Source organism: Zalophus californianus, chromosome 11 (assembly GCF_009762305.2).
Source record: "Zalophus californianus isolate mZalCal1 chromosome 11, mZalCal1.pri.v2, whole genome shotgun sequence".
In the NCBI taxonomy this organism is placed as follows: Eukaryota; Metazoa; Chordata; class Mammalia; order Carnivora; family Otariidae; genus Zalophus; species Zalophus californianus.
In genome coordinates this window covers 59,232,432-59,249,864 of record NC_045605.1, presented here as the reverse complement: position 1 = coordinate 59,249,864, position 17,433 = coordinate 59,232,432, and the positions used below count along the sequence as shown (strand labels likewise).

The 17,433-nt window shown below is 45.4% G+C and overlaps 1 protein-coding gene across 4 annotated transcripts in view; it reads right to left on the bottom strand.

Annotated features, from left to right (window-relative positions):
• The window catches only part of CLPB (caseinolytic mitochondrial matrix peptidase chaperone subunit B), a 173,174-nt gene that overhangs the window by 85,344 nt on the left and 70,397 nt on the right, over positions 1-17,433 (bottom strand). For all 4 annotated transcript variants that reach the window (XR_003517316.1, XM_027578461.1, XM_027578462.1 and 1 more), the window contains exon 5: positions 16,609-16,737. Coding sequence is in view for 3 of the 4 variants with exons in the window: in XM_027578461.1 (XP_027434262.1) it covers positions 16,609-16,737 (129 nt within the window). In the remaining variant the exon portion in view is untranslated. The remainder of the gene's footprint in view (positions 1-16,608; positions 16,738-17,433) is intronic.

Genomic DNA, 17,433 nt, shown 5'->3' with positions numbered 1-17,433 from the left:
AGGCCTTCTTTACAGGCAGCTTCAAGAACACTTGCAAAAAAACAGAAACCAATGAAGTATTTTTGCTAATCGCACTTCCCAGTAGGGAGAGAATCAGGAGTGTGGAGGTGGGTATCTTTATGATATTAAATGCTACAGGCTCCAGTCCTGGGTGCAGGAACCATTCATCTGCTGATGTCTGCTTTTCAACCCCCCATCAAGGCTGAAGGAATTACTCATCTCCCTCATAAAATTGTGGCTTTTTTTTTTTTAAACCAGAAGCCACTGCCAACAAGGACTCTCTCAGTTTATGTTCCTTCCTTTATGGCCAACCCCAGTCACCAGGCAGCAGTCACCAAAAATAAAAGTGGAAGGGCAGTGGGGAGATTAGGAGGAAGAAGAGGGCAGGGAATAGACTTGCAGTCTACACCAAGAGGACCATTTTTGACTCAGAGCTTCTAGCTGGTGCTAATGACTCCATTTTCCTCAAGAGGACTTTTCTCTAATTCATTCTAAAGACTTCACCAAGTTTGTCTCAGTTGAGGCTGCATGACAAACCAGATGGATGCACTTGGAAAAAGAAACTTTTCAGAAAGTGGTGAGAGAGAATCACACATTTAAAATGAGGTCTTTGTTGTAACAGTCTGTGGCTAGAACAGGAGGTGCCACGCAGTAGGAGCTTAATAAATATTTACTGACTGAATAATTATGCTCCAGTTATGATGCAGTTGGGCTACATTGCTTCAATTTCTATTTATTAGGAGAGGCCTCCTATATATAGCCCAGTCCCTGGAAATACTGCTAGACAAAATCACAGAGATCAGGAGAGTCTTCTCTCAGCCTGAATGAGCAGGGATGAAGCAGTGTTGGAAGGCAGAGGTATGGACCTCATTACCACACCCAAGAACTCTTTCTTCTTCCTCATGGCTACAGTAACCAATGCTGCTGACCAATCCTGCCTCCTTTCGATTCTTTTCCACCTTGATTTTCATAATACCTAATACCCATGACTTTATCTTCTATGCAGGTTCCTGTTCATCCTTCTGTCCCAGGTTATGGGGGACACCCAAGGCTGAGTCCTCCAGCTCATGATCCTTTCTCTGTATGCACTCTCCTTTAAGAAACAGTTCCAACTGGCACAGTTTAAACTATCCCAGTGGTTCGCAATCCTGGCTGTGTATCAGAATTATATGGGAAGTGTTAAAAACATATCAATCCAAGGTGGGAGAAAATATTTGCAATATAGATCCCAGATAAAGGGCTGTATCCTTAACATACAAAGAAATTTTAATAATCAAGAGAAAGAAAAAGACCAAAAGTCCTATAGAAGAATGGGCAAAAAACATGAAAAGACAATTCACAAAAGGAGATATAAAACGACTCTTAAGCTTATGAAATGGTGTTCAACTTCACTCATAACAAGAGAATCAAACTAAAACTATGCTAAGATACTATCTCTCACCTACCAGATTGGCAAAAATCTAAAAGCGTGACAATACATGCTGTTGGAGAGGTGAGAAAAACAGGCACTTTCATATAACATTGCTGGTGGGAATGCAAAATGGTACAACTTCTGTGGAGGAGAAATTCACAATATCTAACTAAAAGACATATGTATTTACCCTTTGACCCAGCAATACCACTTCTAGGACTTTACTGTAAAGATACACCTCCAATAATCCCAAATATATATGCAAGAGGTTATTCACTGTAACATTATGTGTAACTAACAAATACTGGAAACCTCAGTGTCCAAGCATAGGAGATATAGTACAAACACACAATGGAATACTATGCAGCTATTAAAAAGAATGAGGAAGTTCTCTCTGTGAACTGATATTGAGTGATTTCCAGGAAATATGGTTATTTAAAAAAAGCAAACTGCAGAAGAGCATATATCGTGTGCTACCTTTTGTGTAAAAAAATGGGTAAATTTAAAAATACATAAAATTTGTTTACACAAAGAAACATGGGGTCAGGGCTCACTGAGGGGAGCAGAAAAAGGTAGAAAGAGATACAGGAGAGTTTTACTTCTCTGAGTATATCTTTCTATATAGTTCAAACAACAAAATTACAACAAAAACAGGTAGGGGAGAAAAACCCTAAATCTGAAAGTGAATTGAAAAATTAACCCAACTGTATTTCAAATGAATAACACACACACTGAAGGGGAAAAAAATACCACCCAAATAATTTATGAACCTAGCATTTGACTATATACTCTTAGCCTTGGATGGAGTAGGCATGAAAACTACAAACAAATCCCGACCTGAACTCTGTTTAATAAGTCTGTTTTCCAGAATGGTATGGGTGAGGCAAGGCTGAAGCCTTCTTAGATGTATTACAGGAGTAAGAAAATGAGCAAATGTATCAGTGCTGTTTGGAGCCAGCATTCTCCCTACAGAAGAAGGGGCATACAAATAAGAAATGTGTGAAGACAAGGAAGAACCCAGTGGGGATGGACTGGAATGGGAGGTAGTGGTATTCAGGATTTAAAAAATATGTACATGCATATGCATATGTGTGTATATATGTATATGCATGTATGTGTATGCACATGTGTATATAACCATATATATTTCCTGGTCCTGTCAACAGAAGGGGTAATAAGCAAACCCGGTACTCAGGTTTCAGTCTCTAATACAATTGCTCACTAAAAAGTCTCAGGGCTCCTGAGAGAAATGGCTGATTCCAGGGCAGCAACAAGGTGGATACAAGACTGAAACATCTTGTTATGCCAGGAAATATGGAAATGCTAAAAAAAAAAAAAAAAAAAAAAAATTGGGGTATGCCACACTGGACAAATTTGAGACAATTTTAGCACAACGTAACTGAGTGATGAGTTATAGAACAATTAAAGCAACGGTGGCCATAAGCACATTGTCACAACAGACAGGTAAGTGGGGGAGAAAGTACTCTTGTTTACCACAGGATGCCAGGTGCTGAGTGGTCAATGTGGAGAGAGTGCTGGGGTTGGGAAAGATGTAAAATATTCACTTTGCAACCATTGTATAAAGATTGGTTCAGGACAGAATCATCAATGGAAGCTAAGTCCAGAGGGAAATTTTGATGAGGAGCAGGATATCTGTATGGTCTTAAAACTGTCTCCCTACAGACTGCTTATTAATTTCAAAGGAAGAAAATAATAAAGAGGGATGCCTGGCTGGCTCAGTCAGTTTAGCGTCTGCCTTCGGCTCAGGTCATGATCCTGGGGTCCTGAGACTGAGCCCAGCATCAGGCTCCTCGCTCAGGGGGAAGCCTGCTTCTCCCTTTGCCTGCCCCTCCCCCTGCGTGTGCTCCCGTGCAAGAGCGCTCTCTCTCTGACAAACAAAATCTTTATAAAAAAAAAAAAAGTAATAAAGATACACTGGAGAAACAGGGCAATACTTGGGTTGGTGATGGGGTGGGAGTAAGAGCTTTTACTGAAAACTCTTTTGAATTTTGTACTGTGTACAAGTATTAACTATTCAAAAGCAGGAAGAAACAAAACATAAGCTACCTCTGAGAGTGTGGTAGGCAGAATAATGGCCCCCCAGTGATGTCCACATTCTAATCCCTGGAATCTGTGATGGTGCTAAATGACTTGGCAAAGACGAGTTAAGGCTGTAGATAGAATTAAGGTTACTAATCAGCTGACTCTGAGAAGGGAGGATACCCTGGGTTATCCAGGTGGGCCCAATGTAATCACAAGGGTCGTTAAAAGTGAAAGAGGGAGGCAGAAGACTCAATGTCAGAGTGAAAAAGGAGAAAAAACAACTGACCACTGCCAGCTATAAGACAAGGGGAATAGGAGACAAGGAATGTGGGTAGCCTCTCAAAGCTGGAAAGGGCAAGAAAACAGATTCTCTCTGTGTCTCCAAAAAGCAATGTACTGCTGACACCTTGCTTTTAGTTCATCGAGACCCACTCTAGACTCATCTCATCTTAAAATTCAATAATTTTAAGATAATAAACTTGAGTTGTTTTAAGCCACTAAGTTTTTGCTAATTTGTTTACAGCAGCAATAGAAAGGATACATAAAAAAAGTTACAGTGGTTGCTTCTAAGGAAGAGGACTAGGGATTTGGAAGGGAGACTTCTTTTCCACTATATATACTCTGGTACTGATTGAAATTTTTATCTTGTACATTTTTTTAAGTAAAAATCACCGTTGGGGCACCTGGGTGGCTCAGTCGGTTGAGGGTCTGACTCTTGGTTTCAGCTCAGGTCACGTTCTCAGGGTGTAAGATTGAGTCCCGAGTCTGTCAGGTTCCATGTGCAGCGGGAAGTCTGCTTCCCCTCTCCTTCTCCCTCTGCCCTTCTCCCCCCTCAAGCGTGTGTGCTCACCCTCTCTAAAATAAATTTTTTAAAAAAAATCTTTAAAGTAAAAATTACTGTAGTCACTAAACAAATGACAGTCACTTCAGGAGCTCACTATTGATTTCACAGTAGAGTACAAGTCCTCTGGCTCATCCCCAAGGCCCTCCACACTCCCTACCCATAATCCAGCATGTGGCCAGTTTCTTCCAGGTCTCTAACGTGCAAACCTTATTTCTGTTACTGACTCACCTGAAAAGCTTTCTTCCTTCCCTCTGCTTGTTTGAACTCTACCTGTCCTTTGGGAACTGCCTCCAGTCCCCCTCCTCCACGAAGCTTCTACAATGCCAACACTGATCTTCCCCTTCCCATTCATTACACGCATTTATTCTGCCCTTTGTGTAAGTTTATTTCAAAGTCCTGCACTGTACTGCACTGTTCTCAGTGTGCTTTGTGTATGAGCCTTTGCACCAAACTGGTACTCTATAGGGTGCAGCCTGAAGGAAGGGCCTGTATCTTTTTAATTCCTATAATGCCCAGTGCCCATTATAAATACATGTATTCAACAAATATTCACTGAGTACCCATCACGTGCTAAGGCTACTGCAGGGTGCTGGGAGTATAAGCACTGCAGATCCAGACCCTACCTTCAGGAAACACATTATATAACAAAGGAGAGATCTATTGATCAAATAGCTATATGACTACATGTTGTGGTAAGTGTAAGAAAGAAATTATACAGGACACTTTAAGAGCATGTATCAGAGGAACCTAGAAAAGGGATACTGGTGGTCAGCTGCAGGAAAATAATTAATAGTTGCTGAATTAAGTATGAATACTTAGATTTGCAATTGGATAAATCAGAGGGCAATTAATTCATTTAGAATCACAAAATATGAAAACAGAAGGAAGCTTTGAGATTGCAACCCAATGATCTAGTTTTACAGATGGGCCAAATGAGGCTCAGTGAAGGGGAGGGACTCCCCAAGGTTGCACAGCAAGGTTGAGTTAGTGCCAGGTCATCTGACCCCCACTTAGCACTTCCAACCACACACCGTTCATTACTTCAAAGGGAGTTTCTGAAGGATTCCTGAAGTGGCAAGCTCCTCCTTCTGCCACATTTAAAATAATTCATTTCCAAAATGATGTTCAGGAAGAAGTCTGTGGTATAAACCTAAAGAGAGCATCTCTGCTGTGCTCTTTCTGGGACACTGCCAGGCCTCTATGTAGGGGAAGAGAGAGCATGAATGCCAGAAGCACAACTCCCTTTGGGGAGGGAAACTTGGTCCTGGGCAAACCCCCAGTCTGACTCTAGAATGGGAACTTTGCTGCTATTCTGCAGGCCTTGACCTTCAGACTGGCATCCCTTTTTAAAGCTGCAGTACTGCCCATTGTCTGTGCATTCTGTCCATGAGCACATTCACTGAAGGAGCAAGAAGGGGCCAGCAAAGGGCAGATGGCCTTGCCTTGGGAAATCTGAATTCTACTTAGTTCTATTTCCAGGCCCAGTGCAGGTGGAGGAGTACACTGGACAGAGAACAGACCTGGACCAGCTGATGCTGACCTCTCCTTCACCCAGGGGAGACTTGGCCTCCAGCTGCCACTGTTGGCGGTGATGAGCTCATGCCGGATACCAGCCAGGCTCATCTGAGGACTGCTTGGAGCCGATTAGAGCCTTGATGAAATGCGGGTGCCTGGATAGCAGGCGGCTCTGGAGAGCTTGGGCTCTGGTGGCCAGGCGCTCATCTGTAACTCAACCATGCAGTGACTCCTTACATCCAGAGGATCTGGGATACAGAAATATCTTTCCCTGGGCGTTAGCAAGGACAGTTCTTCATTCTGCACTGGGCAAGGGGCTGACTAGGCCAAGGGCAGAGGAAGGACTCAGGGTCACTGAGGGTCCCTGTTAGCTGTTACTTACCATATGGACTGCAATTATATGACCACAGAACCCCTCCATTCCCCACAATGCCCCTGACTGGAGTGCTGGATCTCTTTGGATGATTAGCACCCAGCACTCTCCATAGGACTTTCTCAAGTTAAGTGATGAACTGACATCTACACTTTAGGTCTCAAAACATTTGCTCAGGGAAGACTTCTCTTGCTTCTGACCAGATTAGGTCCCCATTACGCTCTCATAGGGCCCTCTATTCTTCCTCAATAACACTTATCTCAGTGACAATTAGCTAATAATTTTGTAATTATTTGCCTAATGTCTCTATTTTGCCAGAGTTTAAGCTTCACAAGGATGGGGAGGTGCCATAAATGTTGTCAAAGTAATAAAAGTCAACAAAAAGACCAGTTTTACAACAAAAAGAGAAAGTTTTACAGATAAGTTCTGAAAAGTATTCTTTAAAAGCAAACTTTTATATACAACAGAGGAGGGCTTCTTCACCACCACCTTAGCTATGGGGCCAACTGGGTCCTCCTGGCTTTCTGGCCTGCAACCACTCACCCACACAAGCCAATAGTTCCTGTTTTTTTTTTTTTTTTTTAATTAGAGAGAGAGAAGGAGAGAGTGAAAACGAGTGGGGGGAGGGGCAGAAGGAGAGGGAGAAGCAAACTCCCCACTGAGCAGGGAGCCTGATGCGGGGCTTGATCTCCGGACCCTGAGATCATGACCTGAGCCTAAGGCAGATGCTTAACCAACTGAGCCCCCTGTGCACCCCCAATGGCTCCTGATTTTGAGTGGCACGGAGGATTTTCTTTCTTTCTCTTTCACTTATAACACCTTTACTGAGATATCCTTTATATACCATAAAGCTCACCCACTTATATATTTAATGCTTTTTTAGTATATTTATAGAGTTGTACAACCATTATCATAATCTGATTTTAGAATATTTTTACCACCCCACCTAAAGAAACCTTGTACCCATTAGCAGTCACTACCCCTCCTCCCACAGACAACTATTGGCATGGAGGGTTTTTAGCTCTGTATCCAAACAATATGAGGAAACCTTCAGTGTCCAATTATCTGACGTGATCTCTTCATCATACAGATGAAAAAAAGTGATGCCAGAGATGCCACGAGTCCGACAGGGGTGAGATGGTGGCAAGCTGGGTGCCTGCATCCTTATGGCAGCGCTCTGTTCACTCTGCTACAGTCTGACTGTGTGTCCCAAATGTTCTATTCCAGTGGACTTCAAGCTACTTGAGGGCAGAGGCTATATTCTGCTCATTTGTCTTCCCTTCTTGCCCAGGAGAACCTAAGAGCAGTGATGTCTCAGGTGTGGTCCATATACTGGCACCAGTCCATGAGCCTTGATACCAGTCCTCGATAAGTACAGTGAGAGTATCTGGAAACTGTTACAGCAACTTCGGATAATTTTATATCCGTTGAACCCAATGACAAATTCGGGTCTCTATTTTGTATGCCTTTTTAAAATATAATTTTTCCAGTAATTTATTTTTATTATTTTTTACAAAAGTATTGGTTATACTTTTGTATAACCAGATTGCAAATTCAAACAACAAAAAGAAACAGATCTTTCATAGATTGTTTGAGAAGTGCTGCCTTAAAGCAACCCATTCTCCACTTTCTTCTGCTTCCCCTTTTCCCTCTCCGTTTCCTTGTATCTCTTGCACTGGCTCTTTTCATGCTCACATCTGAAATGTAGGTTCTCTCAGTTGTGTCCTTGGGTCTCTTTAGCTCTACAACTTCCCATGGGCCACTCACAGATGCAGCCAGCTTCCACCACCCTGAAGAGACCAACAGCTCTGAAATTTTCATGCTCAACTTAGAGTCTTTACTCTCTTGAACCTGAGGCCCACTCATCCAGCTGCCTGCTACACAGCTCTCCAAGAGTGTCCCACAGGTTCCCTGATTGGTCAATAGCTATTTATTAATCACCTACCATATGCCAGCTGTGAGGGTTTTTTTTCCCCCCCTAGGAACGATGAATATAGCAGTAAAATAAAGAGACAGGTCTCTATGATCATAAGGCTTACATTTTAGTGGGGGAGAGAAAGATGATGAACCAAGAAACATGATCATTTTAGGGACTGATAAATAGCAGAAAGAAGGTAAAGTGGGATAATATGAAAGAAAGTGACCGGGGGAGCTATTTTACTAGGTGCTCAGGGAAGGCCTCTCTGAGGAAGGGAAGTTTGAGTTGAGACCTGAATTCCCAAGGGGGAAATGATCCCAATCAGTGGGAGAGGTAAGTACAGAGGCCCTGCCAAGGGAAGGAGTTCAGTGTGCCTGAGGGTTAAGCAAAGGCCAGTGTAACTGGAGAACAGTGAACAAGGGGGAGAGTGGCTAGAGATGAGGTCACAGAGGCAGGCAGGGTCTGGGTTCCGTGGGGCCTTATAGGCTCCGGTAAGGAGTTTAGATTTCATTTCGGTGTCAGTGGCATACCAATGGAAGTAGAACAATCACAAGATCTATGTTTTAAAAAGATCCCCCGGCTATTACTTGGAGGATGGATCTGGGGAGACAAGAGTGGAAATGGTGGGACTAGCCAAGAAGCTGCACTGATCATCACCCTGGGACTAGAGCTGCAGCATGGAAATGGGAAAACAGGAATGGGTTCAAGATGTGCTTCAGAGGTACAACTGACAGGACTTAACTGAAGGACCTGACAGGGAATGTAGGGGAAAAAGAGAATTCAAGGATGATGCCAGAATATGGGGCCTGAAAACCACGTAGATGACGGTTTCATTTATTTAGATGCGGAAGACCTGGTAGATGCCAATTTTGGGAGAAAAGCAGATGCATATTTTGGCCAGGCTGACACTGAGACCGAGGGAAAAACAGGAGCTGGGGGAGTGGATTAAGTGAATAGGGATCGTCCCTTTGCAGGACTTTTACCGTGAAGGGATGGAGAGAAATGAGGCAGCAGCTGCAGGGAGATATGAGGGCCCGGGAAATTTTTTAGTTTGCTTTGTTGTTTAAGATGGGTGATACCAGGGCATGTTTTTATGCTGACTGGAATCAGCCAGCAGAGAGGGGAACAAAGGTAATGCAGGAGAGCTAAGGGATAACTGGAGGGGCAAAGTCCTTGAGAAGCGAGAGGGAACAGGAGCCTGAGCCCAAATGCAGGGTTGGTCTTAGGAACTGTAGAGGAAGGAGGGAGGCATTCAAGTACAGATGGGGGTAGGCTAGTGGAAGCGGGGGGAAGATGAGATAGGTCCCCTCTGACTACAAGGTATTTTCTGTAGGAAGTGTGAGGTGGGATCATTGGCTTGGGAGCTGGAGGAGAGGACTGAAGGACTGAAGGTCTGAGGAAAAAGAAGGTATATAAAAAGCTCTAGAATAAGATGATGATTTTACCCAGAAGCAGAGTGGGGTGGATGGCAGTGAGATTTATGGTCGTAAATGCAAAGTGAGTCCCCTTAGCATGGCTGTGTGATGATTTTCTCCAGCAATATTCAGTTGTTCTGATACAGACATGAAGTAAAAAGAAATTGGGTTTAACTAGGGTTAGTGTTTCATCAGATGAGTGTAAAGAAGGGAGAAAGCAGCAAGGGAATCATCCAAACTTCGGGCCATGGAATCTAAAAGTGGGAGAGAAGGAGGAAGTGGTCGTTCCCCTGTACCTCCAATCCTGTATTTCCTATCTCTGCCCAGGCACATGCCATCTACTCAGCCATCCAACCCAGAACCTGGACCTCATCTCGACTCCTCCCTCTCTCTCATGGTCTGATCCCATGGACCCTACTCCTCACTCTTTCTGGGATCAGTCTTCTCCCCCTTCCCACAACAACTGCCTTGGCTTAGGCCTCACCTAGAGAATTACAACAGCTTTCAAATGAAATATTTTCCCTTTTTCCAACCATGCCCCTTCTTATCCATGTTTTTCCATTTTCTTCAACCTTTCTTTCAAGTATAGCATATATACAGAAAAGTACAAAAAATACATAAGGGTATATAGCTCAAAGAATTCTCATCAAGGTGGATACAGCTGCACAACCAGCATCTAGAAAAAGAAATAGAACATTACACATCCCAGGAGCCCCCTGGTGCCCTCTCCCAGTCACTACCTGCCTGCTTGAGGGTAACCACTAGCCTGACTTCTTACACCACTGGTTAGTATTGTCTATTTTGAACTCTGTATATAAATGCAGTGATACAGTAAGTACTCTTTCATGTCTGGCTTGTGTCCAGAATGTTAGGTTTGTGAGATTCATTCATGTTGAAAGAGACTGTTTGATCATTCATTCATTCAACTGATTATTCCATCGTGTGAACATTCCATAATTTATCCATTCAATTACTGATAAACATTTTTGAAACTCCTAAACCATTTTTCACGTTAACATAAATCCAATCCTTCCCTCCCCTAAATTGTAATGCTTTCCCACTGGAGGACAGAGTCCAATTTCCTTAGCAGAGCTTGGTAGAGGCCTCCGTTATTGGCTCCTGCTTTCCATTCTTGCCTTCTGAGCCTTCCATCCATACCCTATAAATTCAGCTCTTCTGAACTACCTGCAATGTTTTGAATGTATTGAAGTATGCTGCTTCATACTCCATGCCTCTGGAGTATGGTTGTAAATGGCTCTTCCCTGGAGATGCTGTTCCCTCTGTCTTTCTCCCTTATCCACCTGGTAGACTTGGATTCATCCTCTAAGACTTAGTGCAGACACCACCCGCTACACCATGCTTTCCCCGCCCTCCCCAGGGACTGAAAGGTCTTTTCTCTGTGATCCCTCAGCACCTCCTATACATCTCCATTAATATACCCGATAGCAATTCTTTGTTAAAATGTCTGATTTCCTCTCTGAACTATGAGTTCCTTAAGGGCAAAGACCATGTCTGGATCGTCTTTATTTCCCAGGTGCCTAGGGTAGGACCTATGACAGGAGAGGTACTCAGTAAGTGTTTGAAAAATGAATGAAAAGACTTGCCCAGGGGTTGCATAGGATACTGGAGCTGGAAGGGGTCCATGGGATCAGCTACTCTTAACTTCTCTATTTTACTGAGGAGAAGAAAGGATTTGCCTACAGGAGAAAGGATTTGCTGGTAGCAGAGCCAGAACATCTGATCTTCAGCCCAGTGCTCATTCCCCTTCTCTGCACTGCCCGCAAGAATCAGAGGGTGAAGTTTCCAGAGGACAGCCTGAGGCAAAGCCGACTCCCCTCAGCATCTGGCAGTACAGCCAGATGGACAGACAGTGAAGTGGAACAAGAAATGGAACTCTAAGTCTCCAGCCCCAAAAACAAACTAACAGTCTGTTAAAGGGAAGATGTCAGCACTGGAAAGGCTCTTTGCCTTAGGCGGAGATGGTGGGGAATTTGACTCATCTGATGATGGCTGGTTAACACTGACGACTGAGCTGTGCCCTTGGGAGAGAAGGGCAAGGAAGAGCCATGAAAGCAGGTAGAAGAAAAGAGGCCAAGGGAAGCCCTGGGGAAAGTGCTATTAGGTTTCATAAAGGCCACGTGTTTCTGAGGTGATGCGCACTGAAAAGGCAGTGGTGCTGTAACTGCAAAGACAGCCGCGAAGCGGTGGCTCGTGTGTGAAGCTCTAAGACACCAGATGCAATCTGACACTAAGAACGCGTGCGCCAGGAAACAAGGGTGCCACATCTCCAAATGGAAGATCTAGAGTGGTCTTAGAGATTTATCAGCGCATCCAAACACGTACTAAACTATGTGCAGAGCACCGTGGCAAAGGAGGCAGGGGCAAATCAGACACCGTCCTAGCCCTCAGTCTACCTCAATCTAGAAGGGGTGACTGGACCCAAATCCCAGGGAGCAGGGAAGAGTTCAGAAGGGAAGTGGCATTAAAGATGGGGACTGACTGGTAGAAAAACCTGCATGAGTAAAGGCACCAAGGTGGGAGCTCTGAGGCAACACTACTGTACAGCTGGATATTAGGGTAGCAGTGGGAAAAAAGTTAGGCAAGGGTCAGACTATAACAACATCAAAATTAGGTTAAAAAGTTAGGATGGGTAGGATTTTTTATATATTTTGTATATATATGTGTGTGTGTGTGTATGTGTTTATTTTAAAGATTTTATTTTCTTTAAGTAATCTCTACACCCAACATGAGGCTCCAACCCCAAGAGCTGCGTGCTCTACAGACTGAGCCAGCCAGGCACCCCTATTTTGTATTTATTTTTTAACAAGTAAGCACTGAGTGTTTCTGAAGTTAACAATAGTAGGTATTATCTATAAAGTGCCTACTCTGTAGAACCTACACATGCCCTACTCCTGACAAAACCATCGAGAGCAGGTGGCACACTCCCATTTCCAGATGAGGAAAGAGAACCTCAGATCAGCCCGTAGCTCGCCCAAGATCACAGGCTCTTTGGTGGCAGGGCTTGCGTTCAGATCCTGACTCCACAGTTCATGCTCTCTCCTTGCAGCATTCCTCAACTGGGTTGCTCCTCTGAATCACCTACAGGAAATTATCTGAGCAACGATTTTCTCAATTCTCCCAAGAATGGTGCATAACGTGTACCATTTTAGATGCCTGGGAGAGGAGTTATTCCTTGTGTACAGTGGATGCCTTAGAGCACCAGGGCTCAATTCCCTGGAGGACTCCTGGTTGAGGAAGGCTACCATGATTGGAACTATGTCTCAGGAAGATGGATCTGGCAGCGGGATCACATCCCTGGGAGGAAACAGCTGCGAAAGCCCCTGCAGAGCCCTAGAAATACTGGGAGAGTCAGCTCCAGGGGCTTGGGGGAGGCAGCTCCTCACGCTCCCCGATAAATCCTCTTCCCAGTCATCCTGTCTCTCCCTCCCTACCTCCCTCCAACCTTTTCTTATACTTGGCAGTCAAGTGCTGAGGCAGAACTTTCCAGCTCATAAGCCAACAACACACGCAGAAGCAGCACGTTCACAGAATGAAAGCCACAAAGACCTCCACTTCTGTGTGGAGCTCAGGAGCAGAAAATTGGTACTCATGAATTCAGAACTCAGAACCCACCCACAGAAGTCTGTCTGGCAAACTCCCATTAACCTTCCTGATAAGGCTTAGGCACGCACACACCCTGCCCCCTACCCCTAGTCGTTCTATAACTGACTCCATCTCCCTACTCACTAGGCAGGGGTATTTCCTCCTTTATGTCCCCAGAGCTCCTGTCCAGTCCCCTGCCAGACACCCACCCAGCTGTCACCGCCTGTTTCCATATCTATCTCCTCTGCCAGTCTGATAGTCTCTCAGGGTCAGGGTCAGGGTCAATTTGCCTGATCCATCTAGGATGCCCTTAAGTCCATGGTCTCAGAAATGACAACTACCTAGCCCACAGTGACAATGCAGAGCTGAGATTTAAACCCAGGTCTGTCAGACTCCCAAGCTCGTGTTCTTTTCATTATGTCACAGGACCTCCTAAGATGAAGAAATGACCTGTGCTAAGCACCCAGCCCAACACTGCAAGAGTTCAGAGGTGGTGCTATCAGAGTGTACAAGAGCACCAAGAGAAGCTTCCTGAGAGAGGGAGGCCTTGAAGGGCCCGAAGATCTAGATGAGAAGAGAGGGAACATGATGGTGTTTTAGGCAGGGTGGAGAAGTTGTGGCAGAAAGAGAATTACGAAGTCTTTAGGCAGGAGCACAGGTTTTACATGAGGAGGAAATAGGAGGATTATAGCTGTCAGGGAGAGTTTGACTTCTTTAGACTAATCATGGCGCACCTACCACGTATTGGGGCTTTTAAAGACATTATCACTCGTCCCCACGTTACCCCTGTGATACTTCCCAGGTATTATCTGACAGACAAGAAAACTGAAGCCTAGAGAGTTAAGGCAACATATCCAAGGCAATACAGCTAGTAGGTGGGGGAGGTGGGATATAAACCCAGGTTGGCCTGACTCTAAGTCTGCAATGTCCTTTCTATTACTCCACGCTGCATTTTAAGGGGTCAGAGAACTGCCTGAATTAATAGACTGATGCTGCTGCCTGGACCTCCTCCCAGCTCTCATATGGGGACCCCTGGCCAGAGGGCAAGAGCAGCTGGCTTCTCTAGCTCTAACCCTCTACAATCTGGGGGCCCCAGAGCCCTGTGGACTCAGCAATTTCAAAGACAAGGGTCTGTGTGGACCTCGTGAACACAGGCTGCCCCTGTGCCTAGGCCTGCCTTGGATCTCCCAGAGAGCCTCCCTCTAAGTTGCTGCAGCAAAGCCAGGGGCAAATACAGGCTGAGAAAGCTAGATGGGCAGGAAGGCCTGCCTTCCCTGAAATCCTCGGGAGGAGGTCAGCTGAGGTCAGAAGACTTTGGAAATGTGACTGGCAATAGCCCCTAGGACAGGGAGCAGGATCTTCCCTCTCGGTTGGCTGGTCACACACACAGAAAGACCAAGAGAGGTCAAGGGGGACGGAGGGGGGCTAGAAGTTGGCAGGCCTGCAGGCCCTGAGTGACGGCCACTTGTTCAGGTTGGGAAAGGAGAAATAAGTGGGTTAATGGTTTTGGCCCTTGAGGCTGGGAGGCTAGGGCAGGGGGTGTAAATGGATGCTGGGTAAAAAAGCAGGTGGGCAAACTATAAAGTTGGGGGCTAAGGGCAACTGTTCCAAGTCAACAGGCAGGAACCATGCCCCTGGAACGGCTCAAAGGACCAGCCTTGGCCTGGGGGGTTGAGGGCGGGGATGCTTCATAAAAGGCCTGTGCATCTTCATTTCAAAGGTGTTCAATCTGGAAGGCTGGGTGAGGGTCTCTCTTTTAGACTGAACTCCCTGTCTGTCTGAGGGCTGAGGGGAAGCAGGGAATGTAAACCACTGGACAATGGCTGGGAGTACTGACTGATTTTAAGGCTTGGCAGAAAGAAGCCCCACGGTGAATGCTCCAATTCTTAGCTGCAAATGTCTTGCCTGAGATCTAAGTAGCATCTTGCTTGGAGACGTTTTCTATGTCTCTGCTTCTGAGAGCAGTGAGTTCTTGCTCTGAAAGCATCAATCATTCCTGGCACTGTCACAGCAGTCCTACACCTCACAGTGTTCATGCCCCAGACCCAGGAATACTCTGCTGCTCTGGGGCAGGTCGCCTAGGCTGGGGGTATGGGCCAGGCATAGGTTTTAAGCCAGAATGGCTGTGGCTGACAGAAGGTGGCAGGATTTGGGGATTACTGGGAAACCCCTCCAGCCCAACCACATGGCAAGGACTAGAACATGATCTGGGAATGTTAGGCTGTGGAAGCAAGGGCTCTGCAACTGAAAGAACTTTCTTCGAATACTGGATTCTGAAAAAGTGATTTGGCTGCAGAGGACAGTTGGCAGAAATTAGAGAACAAAATCACAGTGTATTTAGAAAAAGATGTTTTAACCAGTTAGAGAAGAACTAAAATGGAATGGACTTCTGGAGAAGAAGTAGGGTTCCCTCAGTCCCTGCCAGGGTCCAAGGAAAGGCCAGCCTACCGGCTGTTGAAGGTTCCCGACAGGAGGAGGGGGAGCAGGGAATCAGGGTGACTCAGAGAACTTCTGAGGCCCCTTCCAGCTCCCAGGCTCTATGGAGAATGACCACCGACAAGGAGGACCTTGGTATCCAGGCCCAAGAGAGGGGTCCCTAGGCCCCCAAGAAGTGGCAGCAAGGGCATAAACAGGCAGTTATGTGCCATACTTATTCAGAGGCCTGGGCATGACACACCTAGGTAAGATGCTTCTCTCCCTACCCCAAGGCGAGGCCAGAATGGGGTAAGGGGAAGTGGGAGGGAAAGTGACAGCTTGAGAAGTATCTGGCAGGGTGGCAGGTAACTCTGTACCAGACCTACATAGGATGAGCCGAGCCTGAATTGAAAGATGGAACATACTGCCCCTCCAATTAAACAAATACTCTCCAAAGGGAGGGTATTCAATCAATGAACAAAGATTTACTGAGTGCTTACTGTATGCCAGGTACCATACTAGGTGCTGGGGACAAATCAGTGGCCTTTAGGGAGTGAGTCAAGTTAGGCAGAAGGCTACTGAACCCACAAAAATAATTCCAGATTGTGACAAGAGCGATGATGGGAAAGAAGAGCATGCCATGATCCAGGTAATGAAAGGGGCCTAATTTAGACTGAGGTGGGGGAATGGGATCAAGGAGAATGTCTTTGAGACCTGCATTTGTAGACACTTGAAGGGCCTCCCTCCTTGTTCTACTAGCCCTGCTCTGGAGGCCACAGGGGAGAAGAGAGGACACTTTTGGGGAGAGGCACAATCAAGAAAACTCAGAGCATAGGCAGACAGGCAGGATGGTGTGGTGTGTGACACACACATAGGCAAAGAATGCATTCCAGCTGCACGAAGGCAAATCACACATCACAGAGCCACTCTCACGAGGTGGAGCCACCCTCAACGCATTTCCAGCTTTGGAAGGGTAACAGAGCTCTGGGGAAGCATGGATTTTCCAGAGTGGAGAGGCTGCCAAGTACTCTTTCCCTGCCAACCCCCAGCCCCATTCACCCATGTGCTCACCTCCATCAAGTAGCTCCTTGACAGTGCGGTAGTCATCAGCAAGGACAGCATAGTGCAGGGCTGTGCAGCCCTTGAAGCTGGCACGGTTGTTCAGCCGGTTGTTGAAGTCATCCTCTCGGGTGACCAGGACTGGGGGGACAGCAACACAAACCCTCCCATTAGCAACAAATGCCAGGAGCCACCAATCTCACCTTTCTCTTGGTGTTTTATTTCCCTCCCTCACTCATGTACATGCTTACTACACATATAATGCACCTACTATGTGCTGGGCCATCTGTGCAGGGCAAGAGGGGGTAAAACAAGGCCAGTTCGTTCACAAATGTTTACTGACATCTATTATGTGTTAGGATTCATTTGGAGACGCAGAAATGAATCAGATATGGTTTCTGACTCAATCTGATGAAGGAAGCAGACAAAAACAGACATGTAAAGTGCTATTTGAGATAAATGCTATATTAGAGTTATAACAGGATGATAGAAAGGCAGAGGGGAGCTTAGTTCAGTTTGGGCAATGAAGAGAATATCCCACAAGATGAGAGTCTTGAAGGGTGAAGAGAAGTTATCCAGATGAAGAAAGAAGGCTAGGGGGTTGGCTAGGGGATGGTAGGCAGGTGAGAGAAAGAGGCTGTTCCTAGCAGAACAGTTAACATACCCCTTTATTTTGAAGATGTTTACAATCTAGTGAGTATTTAAAAGTATTTTATAAAGAACTTTCTTAATTTTTAAAAGCCATTAAAAATTTGAAACCACAGAATAGTACAGAGGAGAAAAGGTATCAACAGCTCAGCAACTCAAGAAACTACATTTAATATTTTGGTATCTCTC